Raw genomic sequence first — 19,087 nt, forward strand, 5'->3', positions numbered from 1 at the left:
TTGATTCCAGACCGACGGCGTTATTGATGAGTGAGAATTTAATTCAACCAGCTCGTTTGTCAACATGACATCACCATTTAACTACGACCATGACATGGATGCGAACACCCGCGGATGAGCCGGGTCACACACACACACACACACACACACACCACATAGCACACACACAAAAAAAACAACCATTTCCACACCCATGCAACCATTCCACAGAGGCAGAATAATACTTCCGATCCTGCAGCTTTTTCTGCATCAATTACAAACAATTAATTGTGTTCAATATTTAAACAATGTGTTTTTAACCATTCAAATCAATCATTCAAAGACAATAACAGGCAATTACCAGGAGTGCATTAAGCTATATGACTAATGCATTGTCCTTGCTATGACTAATGTATAGCCTAAGGATACTTCTGGCCTCTTTCTGATTGGATAAATATTTCATACCACATCCTGACCTACAGCACATGACATGGAAAACATGTTGTGGAGGAGAATTGAACAAATTGCTTACTATGAATAAATGTGTTTCTAACTAGAGAGGAAAAACAGGTAACCAAACCATCACCAGCAAATAATGTATTTTTTTACAAACAGGCTAAACTGACTTTTAAATTGAAGCTTTACATTAATATTCTACCTGTGTAATTGTATCTAACCTACACAGACAATTGTCAGCATATAAGTAATATAAAAGATATTAAATAAGGTGTTGGTAATTGTTCCCTTTTACTGCCTATGCAAATAAATATTGCCATCTTTTATTACCTTTTATTCAGCAGTTACATTTCATATGATAATTGTCGGGTAGAAGAATTATAATAAAATATCAGTTAATTTACACAATTTTCTAAATATTCACAAAAGACTGAGCAAATAAATAAACAAAAAATTAGCAAATTTGAATAGGTCCTAACCTAACAGTAGCTAATAACTGTTGCAGAAGATATATTAATAGTGTGACATTAAAACATGATATACTTTTTATTTAAAATAGTAAATTGGAAAAGCACAGTAAAGACATAATGTAGAAAGTGCTAAAATTCCAAATGTAAAAGCAGTGTTGCTATTCTTAATAAAATACACAGCAGGCACTCAATAAAGTTTTTATTTGTATTATATGTCTGTGCTGACATTTTGCACCATTAACCAATAATCATCCATAATCACTGGACTTTACTGCTGGCATCCTATATATTACATTCCACATTACATCCATTACAGTATTTTTCTATCTTAAAATATAGAGGTGAACGAGAGAAAGAGACAATTTTGGACGAGCATTTTTCAATACAGCAGGGGTAAGATACAGCGTGGAAAACAATGGGACCAGCTATCTCTGTATGGATTGGGAGGCTTGATAGGAGGGAGGTGGGCAATCAGGACCGTGAGGGCCCTCGATGAGAGCGTCCAGCAGGGGTTATTGGCTGGAGCGGCCCCCCAGGGGAGCTGTCTCTCCCTCTTTCTCTCCCTCTTTCTCTCCCTTTTTGGGCCCATGGGTCTCTCGAGGGTCCCTGGGGAGTGAAACTGTAGAGGCCGATTCGCTGCAGGGCCCCTATAGGCACCAAGCATGAAACACACCAAGGGGGGTAGTCCACTGAATTTAGGTGGTCGGTGGTAGGAACAGACAGATGGACAACCGAAGATGGGTGTCATCTCCAGGTATCACCGCTAGTGTGTGTGTGTGTGTTTGAATGTGTGTATTTCACAGAGAAAGGCAGTCAACCAAAGGTGAATAGAGAGTTTGTTTCTCCCTTAAAAAGTTTGAAGATGTTGGATAATGACGTCCACACATCGTCTGTGAATTAATCTGGATTTCAGCTGCTTTGATGGTGGATTTCTGTTTTTGTGCGTGTGAATACTGAGTTTATAGTTTGCCTGTTATGTTGTCTCTGCGGTCGTGTCAGACGTAAGAAAAATAGGAGTTTGGTCAGAAGAGTGCGTGGAAGGACGAAGGGGTGGATGCTGTAGGTGTTAGCATCCCTCCTCCTCCTCCTGCTCCTCACCTCCCGTCCTCCTCTACCCCTCCAACACCATCTTATTTTCCCCTCTTTCAATCTCACACACCCTCCCTCCATCCCTCTCTTCCACAGACGCGCACAACCACACTACATTCTACAAGAAATAATTGCTTTTGTCTGGAAGGAGTGTAGGGAGGAGGGAAAGGGGGCGCGCATGGCTCCCTCTGTGGAGAGAAGGGGGTCTTTGAAGGACAACTAGTCACTTCTCCCTCCTCTCCTTCTTTCTCCTCTTCTCTCCTCATCTCCCTTCCTCTCATTCTCCCTCATTTGCTTCACCTTACTGCTCTCTGTTAGTTTTCTTCCTCTCCCTCATCCCGTCTTCACTCTCCATCTCTCTCCTCCTTCTCTCCTCTCTTCTCTGTCCTCCTCTTGCTCCTTTCCCCTCCTCTCCCTCATTGGACCTGCGGATGTCATCTGTCATACGTGAAGCGGAGAGAGAAGGACAATAAAACCTGGTTGTCTACTACAGAGGATGACACATTTTTCATAATTAAGAATATGCCACTTTGGTGTGCCGCACACATTTCTTGACAATATGGCTTTCCGTTGATGACAGAGAAAAAGAGAAGTCTGGTGATGATGGCAAAATCATTTATTTTATGTGCAATTTCCATTCAAACAGGGCCTAATCACACGCAGCAATAAGTGGTGAGGTATAAACAGTCCTGTGGGACGGGGCTTTCAGGAGCAAGAGCTCACTCATTCCTATTGATTTGCTCGTATTGACTGCGATGTTTAAGGTATAGATTTTTCTATTTAAAAATCTATATCGACAATAATCTGGTGTGTAAGCGGCAGGCGTTGACGGATGCTGGTCTGTAATTGACAGCGTGTAACATGTGGAGGGAGAGGGCAGGAGGCGAGGAGAAGAGAGGCATGCTGGGAGAGGCCGGCATGCTGCCCGGGACGGAGGAAACAAGATCCAGGAGCAGGGGGGGGGGGGAGGTGATCACCTCAATCATGGAGGGGCTCATCCCCTGACAGCTTGTGTATTTGTGTTTTTATTTACATGCAAACATAACAAGTTCATGCACATTGGTCATTAACCTCACTCAGTTTTACTTCACCAACATGTACTTTCATGCTGCAAACAGCTTCATCATCATCATCATTTATTCACAAGTTCTTTAAATAAGATACAAGTACAATCACAAGTCATAATGGAGACATGTGAATAGGACACCTCGATAAGCTATGAGAACTGACATAAACATTACATATCATTAATACATATAGAATTGAGAGAGTTCATGTAATATTCAGAGACATTACAACCCAAAAACATACCCACACTGACCAAAAACCCTAAAAACGAAACTACTCTAACCCTAAAATATCTAATTCATCAGTCTAAACAAATGTTTAAGATAATAAACACAGCTTCATATTTCCCAGAACAGCAGTGGTCGCTCTTGTCTTCCTCCATCTGAATAACATAATGGTGCTCAGGAGGTCTTATTAAAAGCAGCAGTGATGAGATAACTTAATTGTGTGCATGGGTATACTCCACTAGGTATTAGCGTTAAGCACCTATAGGTATCCATGGATTCTCTTATCTGGTCCTTATCCCTCCGAGGCAGGCCGCTATAGTAATGCACTGATCACCATTGGCATCATTATAGCCGGTATTATTAAGAGAGGGGGGGGAAAAAAATCCAGAAATCAATACAGGATACCTTTTGCAGCGGTAGTGAAAACGAGGAAGATGGGGGGTGGGAGGAGGTAGGTGGGAGGGAGGGAGGGAGGGGGATGGAGCGAGGGAGGTGCGGGGGTGGGGTGGTGATGTGTGAGTAGTAGCGGGTCCTCTCTCGACTCAATGTTGCGGCCAGATCGCTACAATCCTGGAGGGAGCCGGGTCGAATGAGATATTGGGGTTCCCATAATAATACCGGGGACAGACAGACAGACAAACAGACACACAGACGGATGGACGGAGATAGGCAAGTGTTCCGATAAAACGCGACACCATAACCGGAGTATACATCTTATTTCCGTTGTTATTTTTAGCATTTTTAGTTATTTAATTAACCGCTCGTATTTATTTATTTATTTATCTATCGATTGATTACGTTTTAATTACTGCCTTGTGACAGAGAGCGAGGGAGGAGGAGCGTCAGGGCCAAGCGCGCGTTGTGTTTCAGTGTGTGTGTGTGTTTAGCCATTTTTTGCCACACTTGTTTATTTATTTGTTGATGATAGCCTTTAATGAGGCTGTTTTGAATGTGCTCGCGACGCGATCTGCTGCTTTGCTTTTGCAGCGGCTGAATGTCTTCTATGTAGCCTTCATGCAAAAAGAGAAAGGAGCTAGAGACCAAATACAATAGATCAAACCAAATACTACAGAAATCCAAATAAGACTTTCTAACTCTGCTGGCCTTTTACACTGTCTTGTTTGTAGCCTATGTATCATTATTTATTGTGCCGTTTTTAAATTGCAAAATACCAAAGCTAAGCCCGGCCGGTGTGAGCTACAGGAGGCTAGCGACTGTTCCCATGCCTTTTCACACCTATAGAAACATTAGTGAGGAGTGAGAGGATCAAATAAGCTCGCTATGTTTACTCAAGGAGAAGGTTTTAAAGGTAACAGAGACGCAGGTGCATCCACGACTCACAGCCTTGTATTCTAAAGCCACTACAATAGGCCTGTAATTGTAACACAACTTTTCCTGTACAAGTGATCTCCGCTCGATCCGTCTGTGTGTCAGTCTGGACTGTGAAGCTAAACTGCTGCACTCAAGGGGACCATCCTACACATATGTTCTATGCACATTTACACCAAAACTAATGCCGGCCACCAGTCGACATCCACACATGTAAATAAAAGGGCGCAGCTGGGCTACATGTGTACACACCTAACGGCAAATGTTGTGAGCTCTCCATACCAAAAATATCCCCAAAGCTGTGCACCAGAGAAACGGACGAAGACAACAGAGCTCCAGAAGAGGACAGAGCTGGTACTTCTGTCAGATTATTTGCATCAAAACAAGAAGGAAGATCATGTTTGTCCCCTTGCCGGTGCCGTTCGTGTTTCAGAGAAGTGCTGCTGACCTCGCCGCCTGGCGTCTCAAGTCTCCTCAGGCTCTCCGCTCCAACTCCGGTAAGACATTTTCTCTCTTCTTCTCCCCCGCTACACATCCTCCATGTCGGTCAGACTCAGCCATGCAGACCCGCCCCGCCTCGCTCGGTGCCGATGCACTAGCAGAGGGGAGAGCTGTCGGTGCACACACCCACTTACACACACACACACTCCTCCGGCTCCCTTTGAAGGCTTAAACACAGTCCTTTAAACTTGAGAATCAAAGAAGCTTTCCCCAGCGCACCGGAGCGTCCAGACTCATTGAAAATTAATTGCGTAAAATGTCCGTTTTTGCAGTCCATTCTGTGTAGCGATGCGCCACTGTTCCTTCCGTGTGTTGCTTAATTTCCACGCCGACTATTTCCCGTTTCTCTGAGTGTATTTCTCTCCTGTCTCCGTCCCCATCCTTCCCCTCTCCTCCACTGCCTGCGCCTGAGCCTCAGCCTCCGTCTCTCCCCAACTAGACTCTCGGCAGGCAGGGAATATTCATGCCAACTTATCGATCCTGCGGAGATCGATTCCTGGGCCGGTGGAAGAAGGGAGAGGGGGAGAGAGTAGGTGCACGAAGGAGTACGAACAAACGAGAGTATAGAGACAGAAACCATTATTTCCCCCTTTTTATTTCACAATGTTTTGACAATGTGTTTTAATGACATAATATGTTTGTGTTCTGCTTTGTGGTTCTCTGTGATGGATGCCTTTGCAGTGACTTGCATGCTGGGTAAAGGGGACATGGTTTGTAAACACCACTGGAAATAGACTTCCCTTCTGGAGATTGCATCTCTCTGTCCCATCGCAGCTCGGCTGCTGCACGGTTGAAAGCGGAGGAGCAGAGGGAGTGTGGAGGGAGTCAGGGAAGGAAGAAGGGGGAGGGAGCCGTTCTGGGGCGCCGTCTGCGTTTCATCTGCGCTGGAGCGGAATAAAAGACGCATGGTGGGAGCAGCCAGGCTGGCTTCAGTGTGTCACTGACTGTAGCTGTGAGAGAGCTCCAGCTCACTCCAGCTTCGACTGTTTGTCAGACATGCAACAGCTGCTCAGCCCTGTCCCCCCCACTACATCTTTGGAGAGGGAAGGATGCCTCTAATGTGTTTTATGTCCTGTTTGTGCAAAGGGCTGCAAAGTATGAGGGAAAATGCCCTGAGGTCAATTGGATTATTCACTAATGCATATACATACAGTAACTTGCAGTGCGTAAATGTGTGCACCTTATTCGATGGACTCTTAAAGGGCCAGGCATCCCCTCTAGTGACCTCCCCCCCTCTCTATTTCCAGATCAGTTCAATTTGATTTCAGAGATGCCAGCTTCCCTTTACCCCACATACTCAGTCACAGGTGCACAGCATGTGACAATGAAGTGATAGGTGATACAGGGGGAGAGGAAGAGAGGGTAGAGGGATGAGAGGGACCTGTTACCTTCCATATCTCCAGAGATATACACACAGAAAAGAGGGGAGAGGGGTTGAGGGGAGGACTAGGGGACCGAGGAGGAGGAGTTTTAGTGCTCCGCACGTTGAAAAATGGCGAATGTCAGAATGAGATAAAAAAAATGTGGAAAGAGAGAGCGGGAGAGAGGGAGAAGTGGGTGGAAGTAAGAGTAGATGACAGAGTGAAAAACGAGGAGGGAGAGAAAAACCCAGTTTGAGCTGGAGAGGTGAGAGTAAACCACGGATGAGCCATTATGTTGCAGCGTCCCGGGCCAGGGCCAGCATCTGAATAAGCAGGCAAACTGATAGGATGTGTACACAGGCTGCTGGAGCCCTGAGATGCTGGGATAACAGTGATTCACAATGCTATGCTGATTTTGTTCCACTCTGATAACACAGTACAAGGTGCTGTCCTTTTCAAGGAGTTTGTCGCTAAACGGGTCCAGGGTCAGTTCAGCATCTCAGGACTGAAATAGGACTGTCCTGTTGTTTCTTTAGGAATTATGCAGTGGCAAATACCAAGGGGACGACAACAAATGGATGTTTTTACTCTGAAGAAAGAGTTGACACCACAGACGTGTCATCAGGAACTTTTTGTCCAGTTTAGGCCTTGTGCCCTTGAGTTATAATCAGTCTAACACACACACACACACACACGTTTTCAGGGGAACGCAGTTAACTTGAGTCTTTGACTGGTGGTCGCTCCTTGACTTCCTGTGAGTCGGAGCTTTGTACGGGGTCAGAGGTCGCAGCAGGAGGGTTTGATTTAGCCCCACCTGACCCTTCTTTGCCCCCTGTGTTTTCATTTCTTTCATGTTACAACAGGCCTCGAGCACTCATGCACAACCCCTGTGGGGGCTCACACACAGACATCGTCATGAAACAGGCGAAGCATCATATAGCATAAAACAAGCATGTTAGACCGTTTTCCACCTGGATAGTGAGCCGCTGTAACGCATCCAGGTTTTGTTCTATTTTTAATGGTATCGTGTCTGTGAAGGCCCAGGTCACTCCTGTGTGAACTACGTGTGTGTGTGTGTGTGTGTGTGTGTGTGTGTGTGTGTGTGTGTGTGTGTGTGTGTGTGTGTGTGTGTGTGTGTGTGTGTGTGTGTGTGTGTGTGTGTGTGGTGTGTGTGTGTGTGTGTGTGTGTGTGTGTGTGTGTGTGTGTGTGTGTGTGTTTGTGTAGTAAAGTGGTTTGTGAAGCCATCAGCATTAACTGGTGTATGAAAGTTTAATGGGACATAGAGGAGAAACCGCAGGTTTCCCACACAGTGCAGGGCTTGATATGATATGATTTGATATGATGGGACATCAAGGGGTCTGGAGACTACTTTTTTTCTCTCTTTCTCTCACATACACTTACACAAACACCTAGATTCACTTCATCTCAGCTATGCACCTCATGTCACACACCATTAACCACCATCTCCTATCATATACTGCCTAACTCCCCCACACACACCACTCAGATTTTAGCCCGCTTAATTTCTGTCTCTGAATTTCAGTCAGAATAACAGTTACTGTTGTTTACAATTCTCAGAACCTTTCAGGGTCACAGGTCCAATCTAATGTTTTCAATCCAACAAAATGTTCACTTTTAATCCATTAATCTCAACGTCTTCAGCTCTGTGTCTGTGCTTTCTGGTTACTTTCGAGAAATGTTTACATATTCATGAGGCGCTGGCACATGTCTTCGATGGCTGATGTTAGACTGTGCATGTGCCGACCCATTTGCTCTGTGTATGTCTGAGCAAGAGAGAGTGCGTAAGAGTGTGTGTGTGTGGGCACATGCATGAGCACACGTGCAAACTAGTGTGTGTAGGTATAGATCGGCTTGTGGAGGGGAGCGTGCAAGTCGCAGTGTTAACATGATTGCAAATGACAAAATGTCAACCTGGGTTTGTTAGCAACATAATGGGGAATCAATAGACACGAGAAAGATGTCAATACTACATGCTTTATTGCATTAAGCTACCTCTCTCCTTCTCCGTAGCCCTCTCTCTCCTCTTCTTCTCCCTCTCCCTCCTGCTCTCTGTCACAATACAATTCTCTCTCCCTGTGGTAGTAGAATTAGATTGCACTATATGAGCTAGCCACAGGGTCCTGAATGCAGCAGGCTGATGGCAGAATGCTTCTGGAGTTAATGGGCTATCTGTGTGGCTATTTACGTATATTAAGCTCACGTAGATGTCCCCGGCTCAGTTTGACAACGTGACGGGGACCAAAGCAGCCTCCTCAGTGACGTCTTATGTTTAGGGGTTGCAGTAATACAATGAGACTAAGAGCATCTGAACTCCTGCTCTTAGAAAAATGATTAAAGGTAATCATAGAGCATTACTCAAATCATCTGGCAGCAGAAAAAGGCTTATTTATGACAGCGTAGCATCTTTTCTGAGGATGCAGTCACCTGCTGTTGTACTTAAGGTTAAAATGCTCTGTTTAAATTGATACATTTGGGAATTAAACCTGTTTTGGATTAATCCACACAAATCCAAATGTGCAGTGATAACATTTGAGTTTATTTTAATCCTATTAACTGTTTGCTTCTTTATGGATTTGCACAAGTGTACATTCACACCAGTGTGTGTGTGTGTGTGTGTGTGTGTGTGTGTGTGTGTGTGTGTGTGTGTGTGTGTGTGTGTGTGTGTGTGTGTGTGTGTGTGTGTGTGTGTGTGTGTGTGTGTGTGTGTGTATGTGTATGTGTATGTGTGTGTGTGTGTGTGTGTGTGTGTGTGTGTGTGTGTGTGTGTGTGTGTGTGTGTGTGTGTGTTGAGACTAATGTAGTATTAATGCTGATGAAGTCCCAAAGCTCATTAGCAACATTGAGTGGTGTTCAGTTTCTCCAAGGGCGCAGTACGGACACACACACACATATATATATATATATATATAGTGCATCCTCGTTAGCCATAAGTGTATTAATAAGCATCTCCACACACACACATATAAACACATACACACTCTCACCAATCAATGACCTTTACTCATGTGCTTTTTAAATATGCATACTCCAACAAAGACAGCAGGACACAGCAAGAGAATCATGCAAACATATTCTTCTGAAGAGCTCGATGAGTAGCATTTACAGTCTGTCCATTATTCGTGAATGTAGTTGTTGTGCACTATATATCATTGGATTGACACACACACACGTACACGGACCCGCGCTCCGAGGAATAATTTTGTGTACTCGGTAGCTGTGTCCAGTGAAATACAGCCCAGCATTAGTCCTAATCAGGGGCCGGGTGAGCAGGCCACTTAATCAAAGCTATCACCTGGAGAACACACACACACACACACACACAGAGGGATAGAGGGTGTGTGTGTTCGTGGGCAGTTAATCAACACATCAGCAGGAATAAACACATACAAACCACCTGACTCCATTGTGGGAATGGATTTATACCTCTTTCAGTGTTTCTCGTCGCCTCTTTCCCTCTCTCTCCTCCAATAACATACGGATGGCGTACATAGGGAGGACTCAAGCATACTTGACCTCTACACAGGGGGCATCCAGTTGTACCCTTGAGTGTGTGAGTGTGTGTGTGACGCCCGGTCAGTAGTGGCCTGGTTGTGATCAGGATTGTAGTGGGTTTCGCAACATGCTGCCAATCACCCACATCCGACTAGGCAGTCAAAACAAGCTTTTGAACTCCCGCTGATTATATTGAACTCTGATTTTTTTTCTTCCTCCAAAGATTGCCTGATTTATTCAAACATCAGACTCCCTACATTCCTCTGGTCGGAGGGGCAAAAGCTGTATGCATTTGTGTGTTTTTTGTTGCATGTAGGGTCCGAGCAGTGTATGCTGCTGGGATGACTGTGTTCTCATGAACACACCAACAATCTGTGTTCTCCAGCCAATGTCTTTTTGCTGTTGATTGCCGCAGGCTGTAACCTCTGCCCCCCCGCTCATGTGCCAGTACATTTAGATAATAAAAAAGGCCAATAAAATCCAGGGGTTTGATTGGGTGTCTCCCCTTAGCCCAGCAGAGCGGACGACTAAATCAGAGGTCCTTCTCTCCATTTCATTTAGCTGATAAGATTTATGGTAATGAAGGGGTCCTATTAACCTTTGGGGTTCCACTGCTGTCCTTCAGAGCGAGGGGTGGATGAGAGTGCTTACCGATCGGGTTTTGAGGCACAGGCAGCGAACACGTCTGCTATAAGCAATGTCACTTCATCGCAAAAAGCACCCTCTGGAGTGCACACACACACACAGTCACACACACAGTCACACACACAGTCACACACAACGGAGGCTCTCCAAAAAGCAGCTTTCAGGGAGTTGAATGCACGTTTAATCCCCCTCCTCTCTTTCTCTTCTCTGCATTCTCCCTTTTCTTTATCCCCTCTATCCTTCCTGTTCGCCATCCTTCTCTCGGCAGGAGTGCTCTGTTAAGAAATTAATCTGTTGTACTCCACCACCTCGACTGCCTCTCATTTCCTCGCGCGATCTCTCTTGTACGCGGCCTTTTTTTCAGAAGTGCAACTCTTTTTCTCCATTATGTGTAAAAATAATGAAAAGAATACTAACAATAAAATGACATCTGATTTAAACTTAGATTAAATATTTTTGATACAACTATATTTTCTATCATTTCTACCTGCATATATCCATACCAACAACACTGATCTTCTATAAATATTAGGGGGCAGTAATAAAGGGGGGATGACAGGGGGAGGCGTAAACCCCTCCTTCTCTTGTACATGGGCTGCACCCCTCTGTCCCTTTGTCTGCTTGTAAAGGGGACGAGGGGGGAGGCGCATAATGGGGGTGCCGGAGGAGTGACTAAGTGACCTCTCTCTCCCCTTTCTTTTGACGCTCCCATGTTCTGTCCATTTTGTCGTGTCCGTCCCTCTCCCTCCCTCCTCTTTCATCCTCTTTCGTTCCCCCTTTTTTCAGGCTGGTTAAGTCGCCATGGCTGTTGGCCTCATATGTCCTGTCCGCTCTCTCTCTCTCTCCCTCCTTCTCCCCCCTCCTCTCTCTCTACCCGCATCTTTCCAAAGCAGCAGCCTGGTTGCCAAAGTGTCTGTCGGACACATTAAGGCCCATAAAAGCCTAGTCTGCGGTCGCACTCTTAACCACCAGTCAGAGGTAGTGTACAAAAGTGACTTTAAATGAGTCTGTGATTACCCTGGAACATGAAGAGACACTGAAGTGGCCAAGAGAGTGTGAGACAAGGCCGAAGCATCCAAGAGAGGCGGAGGAAGAGCTGCCCTTGGACGTTTATCGAGTCTCTTAAGGAAAATTGAACAGAAACGAATATTTGTTTCTCCCACAACTAAGAGCTAAAAAGGCTACCTGGAAGTGGAACAAGCGATGAGAAGTTATAACCCGTCACCCACCCCCTTCATCACAACCTGCTTTTGCCCCTCCGCTCCCCGTCACCCCTCTTCCTAATTGGCCACATGCTGCCTTGAGTGACAAGTGTAATCATCAGTCAAATTATGATGGGGGGGGGAAGAAGGTGGAGACCAGGGGAGATGGAGGAGGAAGAGAGGAACAGCAGAAGGTGGTTGGGGGGGGCGGCGGCGGGTGAAGGGGTTGAAAGGAAGTGCTTTGATCAGAGATAGAGAGGGGGTGAGCGGGCAAACAGACAGAGCTACATGGAAACCTGCTGTCCACACACCTGCTGCTTCAGAGATGGGCAACATCAGACCTCAGCATACTAAAGAACATCACACACAAGCTTTGTAACGGCCTCACAGTTAATCCCAAAGATGTGCACTGATTGTTCTCACAACGCGTCTTGATATTGAACTTGGTCTTTTCATTTGAAATTGCCACAAAAGTCCTCTTCTGTCATTACATTTGCACAGCACAGAACAATTAAATCACAGGGTGTGCTGGTGGCAACACGCTCTTTGACTCTGTGTTATATTTGGATGGACTTTGTAAGCGAGAGCAGATGTTAGCTCTCCAGCCAGCTAACGAGGTTTACAGTAATTAGGAGTGCTGATGAAGCGCTTTGATTCCCCGGCTGTGGCGGCTCTCTCATTAGCGGCTAGCTAGCTTGCGCTGCAGCAGGCGCTCCAGTCACATCCTATTAGGCGGCTCAATGTACACTCTGAATTAGGAGCGGGAGATTAAGTGGAGATGAAAACTGTCTGCGTACACACACACATGGATAAATGCACACACACACATGCGTGCACACACACACACACATGAATACAAAAATGACGAGCAAAGTTCACATAGACTTGCTGTTATAATGAGGTAAGGAGAAGAAAATTCCTCCTTTGGAACCAACATTTTAACAAGACACTAATTGGGGTTGGTTTTGCAGTGAACATGAAGAATCTAAAACTTATGCATGTGGCAAGTTTTTTCAAAAGGAAGGGTGCTAATGAGAATAAAAACAAATGCAACAAAGAGTGAAACAGTATCACCATTTTTTTACACATTAGCCAACATGTCTTGTGTGTAAGCATAACACTCTTGGTGTCTAATCCTGGCAGTGGAATATTTCCCCTCTTTCCTACGAATGAAAGACAACTAAAAGACAACCTTGAGAATACTCCGATATGCTCCTTCTGTTCTTCGCTCTCTGTATTGGTCAATACTCTCTACCCGCTCCTCTCCGCTCACTCCGCTCTGGCTCTCTCGTCGTCTTTTGTGTGATGGAGTGATTATTGAGGACGTGGCTCCTGTGTTTAACGCTGGTTGATGAAGTCTGCCTTTGTCTGTCTCTGCTAACCTGTCGCAACCGGGACACCGCTTATAGCAAAATCAATACACAGAGTAGAAGAGAGAGAGAGAGAGGGGCCTGGCAAGGGAGGGAGAAAAGACAGGAGAGGGAGGGAGAGAGGGTTTTTTGAAGGCAGATGAAGGCTGCGAGAGGGGGCGAGGATAGTGCAGGACATGTTTGAAAAGTAAGACGAAAAGAGTGGGACATTTAAATACATGACTCCACCGCTGCTGCTGGTGTGTGAAAATCAGGGCATTTATATGTATGTGTGTGTGTTGCCTGTGCATGGCCTTGACTGAGCGGCGGTTGTATCGCTTGTAGTGTGTGTGATTGTTTAAGTGTGTGTACACCAGCAGCAGCAGGATGGGACGGTATCTGTGTGAGAGCTTCTCTTACTCCCTCTCTCCCCCTGGAGTCAAAGTCAGCGTGAAGAGGAGAGGGGAGAGACAGAGGGACGAGGAGAAGGACGGAGGAGGAGAGGGAAGGATAGGGAGAAGGAGAGGTGTAAGGGGTGAGCAGGAGGAGGAGGGGGGAAGCAGTAGTGTGAGAGAGGCACAGCTGGGAAATGAGAAATGCAACCCCTCCCCGTGTACCACCACCTTACACTCACACACACACGCACGCACACACACACACACACACACACACACACACACATGCACGATCCCCATCTCTTTATCCTCCCCTCAGGAAAGAAGAGGTGGAGGTGGGGGGGGGGGCTGTGAAGGGAAGGGAGAGGCAGGGGGGGATAGGAAGAGATGGAGAAGGGGACAGATAGGGGCATTAAAATTCATGGCCTTTTTTTTTTATTTTCCCTGCTGAAAATCAATAGTGTTTACTATGAATGAGTGGAACAGTGGACAACAGTGGTGCCGGGGGGACAGAGGGAGACAGAGAGGAGGAGGAGGAGGAGGAGGAGGAGGAGGAGGAGGAGGAGGAGGAGGATGAGGAAGAAGAAAAGGAAGAGAGAGAAGGAGAGGGAGGTAAAGAGGAGGAGGGGTGACTTTATTGCGATAGGCAGAAGCACCAGAGGCCAAGGTTAAAGACCAGCAGCAGCAGAGAGACCGAGAGAGATGGAGGCACTAAGTAAATCCACTTGTCTTCTAAAACAGACATACTGCCCTGTAAATGCATATTTACTATTGGCTATCATAAGATTGTAATGTAAAGTCAATCATAACCTGCCCGACAGTAATGTCCCCCGCTGTAATATCATCCGTTCAGCCTTCTTTTCTCTTCTTACTTTCCATTCCTCATTCCTCGCTTCGGCTGGCTCCACCTCTCAAGAACATGTGTGTGTGTGTTAATTGGCAGCCAGCAAACACCACTGACACAGCCTCTCAACAAGCAAACAGCACACTCACACACACACACACACACACACACACACACACACACACACACACACACACACACACACACACACACACACACACACACACACACACACACACACACACACACACACACACACACACCACACACACATACAAACTCCAGACCCGTTCACACTGAGTTGTTCTGCCACCCTGACCCTGATTCCTGCAGCTGAAAGTCTAGAAGTTCAGGATGACTTACCACTGTTTTGATTAAGCACTGCCTGTGTCTCACACCACTTGATCAAAGCAGAAAAACACTATCTGTTTTTCTACTTTTTTTACCAAATGTGGCCCCTACATGTTTCAGAGCAATCAAAGCTTTTAAAAACAGTTATGCCCTTTTACTGCTGGCAACATTCTGACAGTAAATAGAAAACAAAGATTTAAGGGTGTTGAATGTGACTTCTCAAATACAGCAAAGTTTTCTCCCTTTTTTTTCTAAGATCAAATGGCATTTTTGTTGTTGTTGTTGTGGTTGTTGTATATCTTTCTTTACTACATATATGGTATCAGATTCTCAGCATGAAGTGTCTTTAGGTTGTTTTGTGTGCATACGTTTTGTGCACTTGCATGTGGAAGTGTGTGTGAGAGTGGGCTGGGCAGTGGGTGATATATATTCAGGCAGCTCATGCATTATGGAGAGTGCAGGTGAGAGCGTCTAAATGTGAACTTCTGGTATGTGGAAGGTTCAGGGCCAATCTCACTGAAGCCTTTGGTATTAGCATAGCATCTCCATTTCAAATCGGCCTGTCAAAAGCCAGCAGCATGTTTTATTCAGCAACAGATATTGATCACATATTATGCATACATACCAAATCTATACAACATACCAAAACCAAGCCTTTGAAATGTATATGATACTGCTTGGTGAATATGCCCCATGCAGAATTGGTATGTGCATAAACTTTGCGGATGCTAAATATATATTTTTTAGTTTGTATGCAGCTGCAGTGTTTTCATGTGCACAGATGTTGATCAAAGTTTGTTTACCGGTCAACGGAGAGGACGGAGGCAGGCAAAGTGCATCCTTTCAGCCTCTGTGTGTGTGGTGGTGTGTGTGTGTGTGTGTGTGTGTGTGTGTGTGTGTGTGTGTGTGTGTGTGTGTGTGTGTGTGTGTGTGTGTGTGTGTGTGTGTGTGTGTGTGTGTGGACAGTGCGTCGTCTGCAGGGATGAGGAGAGTTTGCTGAGGTCAGAAAGGCGCGACGGTTCTTTCCAGTGGGCTCACGCTTGTGTGTTCATTACTCCGACGCCTCAAAAGACCAAAGTGGGTGTTGTGTGCTAACTTCAATTTCTCAATCCACTTACAAAGCTTCTAGCTTCTTGGTTCGAAAATGACCTCCAAGCACCCATATACATTAACAGCCAACATTTCACTTTACCGGCTTCTCTTTGTCCATCAACATGTTTTTCCATCAATAGTTCTCCATGTGTTAAACCGGAGACCCTAGGCCATCTCTGCCTCTCTATAATGTGCTGTTTTTACCATCACGCTGCATCGGGGCCGCACTAAATCTCCCTTCTCTAAATGACTGGAGTGGATGAGAGGTCACATTATATGGGGGAGGAGGACAATGCAGGCTGTGATGGAGCTTGCTTTTTCACCCAGAGGTGGCCCATTTGCCGAATGGGCCACAAGGAAGCTAAACGTCGGTCTGTTAGGGAACGGACATTTTTTTTCTCCGACCGCATGACTTTGCACTGAGGTTGAATTCAGTGTATCATTAGCTATCTTTCTTGTACTACTTCCCCCCCCCCCTCTCCCCCCCCCCCTCTCTCCCCCCCCCCCCCCCCCCCACCTCTCTCTGTACTCTGTTCCCTTAGCGACCGTTTCCAAGGTGCCCATTCCCAAGGGCTGGAGGAGGGGTCCGGTGATGTCATGCATGCATAACTCCACACCTGTAATTCATGTCCACTTCCTCTCTGTCTTTGTCACATTTTGCTTTCCATACTTTAAAACTCCACGCTACTGTTCTGTCCCATGTTTCACCCCATTTGAAATGCTTTTGCACACTTCCCACTTCTCTTTTGTTCCTTTTTCTTAGCCTCTGATAGTTTCGTTCCAGTTTTAGATTTAAACTTTTACGTTTATGTTTTGTTTTTTATGTTTTCACTTGCTGTTAAAAGAGAGACAGTTGAGCTGCCCTCTGTCCACAGTGTACACGACTCTCCACATCTGCACCATGTTTAAAAGGTCATTTGTCAAACCTGACATTTTCTGCCCTTACCAAAGGTTTCCTCAATATCCAGCCCCGGCTCCCCCATTCAGGGTTTATGTTGTTTCATCTATGTGTTTGCTTTTGTATAAACCTTTTCCGACAATACGCTTCTCTTCGGTGTCAAAATATATCAATAGAGAGGGAGGCTGAGTTTTATCATTTTATATCGTTCAATAAATTAAGGAATGACAGATGTGGTCCCCCTGTGCTGGTGTGAGTGTGTTTGTGACTGTTTGTGAGTGTTTGAATGTGTGTGTGTGTGTGTGTGTGTGTGTGTGTGTGTGTGTGTGTGTGTGTGTGTGTGTGTGTGTGTGTGTGTGTGTGTGTGTGTGTGTGTGTGTGTGTGTGTGTGTGTGTGTGTGTGGGTTGCCTGCCTGGGCAATGGGGCCAAAGACTGCATGTAAGTTGCAACTGGAAGTATAGTGAGTGAGTAGTGAGCACACACACGCTCAACGGGGTCCGATTTGGAATTTGTGTGTGTATGTGTGTGTCAGCAGGATATTTGTACTCAGCACATGTTGTCACTCTCCTGTTCCCCTGTGTACCTTTTGTTCCAACCCTTTTCCACCATTTTGGTTTTTGTTCCCGACAAAAAGAGGCCCCACAGCAAGGCCCCCTACCTGAGCACCGCCTCCCTCCAGATACTTTTCAAAGCTTCCCCTCCGACACACACTCTCCCCCCTCTCTCTCATCTCAAACCCTGTCTCTCTTCACCTCACCCTCTCTTTCAAATGAGCTTCATTGGCATGTCTATATAATAAGGCATGCATGTTTTACAATGTAAACATTACAATTCCCAATGGAAGAAAAGTCTAAACACTGATTTGCACATACAGTAACTATATGCATATGAGAAGATACAACAGTAGGAAAGGAAATCTAAAGGTTTCTTGTTTTGTTTTGCAGATATTTTTGCTGCATTGATGGCATTGTCAGGAAGTTTTCTCCGAGTAAACACTGACTTTTTTTGGATCTTAACATTTGGTATTGTCGGATACCTTTTTTGAAGTTGGTTCTTGTGTCTACAGGCTGCAGTAGGTAGCAAGAACTTTTTCTGTCTCTACAGATTACTCAGGAAAAGTTAGGCACTAGTCATTTATATGACAGGAACTTAACCAAAAATTCATATTCATCAGTGCTCCAACTCAGATTGGAATAATTAGAATTGGTTCGAACATGGTAAATATCATTATGGATTGATCCAATATCCCTGATGCAAAGTGAACACATCGGTTCATACTATTATCCTTAAGATATGCCTTTATTTTTGAAAAGTGTATGGCATGTCTGTGTCACCTTTTCCACCGAAGAGCACCTCCTTCCTTCAGAGCAAGTATAAAATGTACAACTCATTATTGGTTGCTTTTTATGAGTTAATTAATCTTTAATTATTTGTATTAAATAGGCATAAACTATTTTTGCCTCATATGGATTGCAGGCCCCTGAATTACGTATAATCAGAATCTAATCATGGCGTGCGTGCGTGCGTGCGTGCGTGCGTGCGTGCGTGCGTGCGTGCGTGCGTGCGTGCGTGCGTGTGAGCAGCCAGTTTGTGGTCACAATGTGTTTTTAGTTCATGTCTTTTTCAGTCTCTCTCTCTGCTTAGCGGTGATGGGGGGGGGGGGGCTCCGGTGGGCTTGTTGAATGAACTCTGTGGTTGTGCTGACAAATCAATGATAAAGAGTAATGACATCAACACCGTAATGTATCTCCTTGTGCTTTCATTGACTCTCCCTGTCTCCCCCCTTGACTCCCCCTCTTAGCGTCTAACCCACCTTGGGTCTTTGACTTCGCTTTGCACCATAAACTATGTTTCTATCTCTTTATGTTTGGCATTATATGTATCTTTTATCTCCGTCGTTTGTTTCTCTCTATTGGTCCGTCTATCCTCTAACTCCCTTCCTCTCTCTCCCTCCCTCCCTCCCCCTCTTGCTGTATTGATCCAGTCATAGTTTTCTCAGTCTTCACAGTACTGGGCCGCTCTAATCAATACAGATAATTGTCTGCTCTCTCTCGATGCCAAACATAGTCTCCCCTTCTCCCTCCCTCTCTCGCTTTTTATCAATGAACCCCGGTCTTCCCTCACCCTCCTCACCCACCCCCCTCCAGACAGGGATTCCCCCTCCCCTAATCACGGGAGATAACCTGCTTTCTTTACCGATTTTCTCCCCCCCGCCCTCCCACACACACATCCCGGCCTCCCTTTCCTCCCCCGTTCATCGATTACCGTGAGAGCCAGGCCGCCCGCCCCACAGATGTAAACACACAGCGCTTGTGT

At 45.6% G+C, this 19,087-nt stretch overlaps 1 protein-coding gene across 1 annotated transcript in view; it reads left to right on the forward strand.

Annotated features, from left to right (window-relative positions):
• The first annotated feature begins 4,899 nt into the window (after positions 1 to 4,899).
• The window catches only part of pou2f2a (POU class 2 homeobox 2a), a 55,371-nt gene continuing 41,183 nt past the window's right edge, over positions 4,900 to 19,087 (forward strand). The window contains 1 exon segment of the mRNA XM_034123998.1: positions 4,900 to 5,115. Within this exon segment, the coding sequence (XP_033979889.1) occupies positions 5,016 to 5,115 (100 nt within the window). The 5' untranslated portion in view covers positions 4,900 to 5,015.

Source organism: Trematomus bernacchii, unplaced genomic scaffold, assembly GCF_902827165.1.
Source record: "Trematomus bernacchii unplaced genomic scaffold, fTreBer1.1, whole genome shotgun sequence".
Taxonomy (NCBI): Eukaryota; Metazoa; Chordata; class Actinopteri; order Perciformes; family Nototheniidae; genus Trematomus; species Trematomus bernacchii.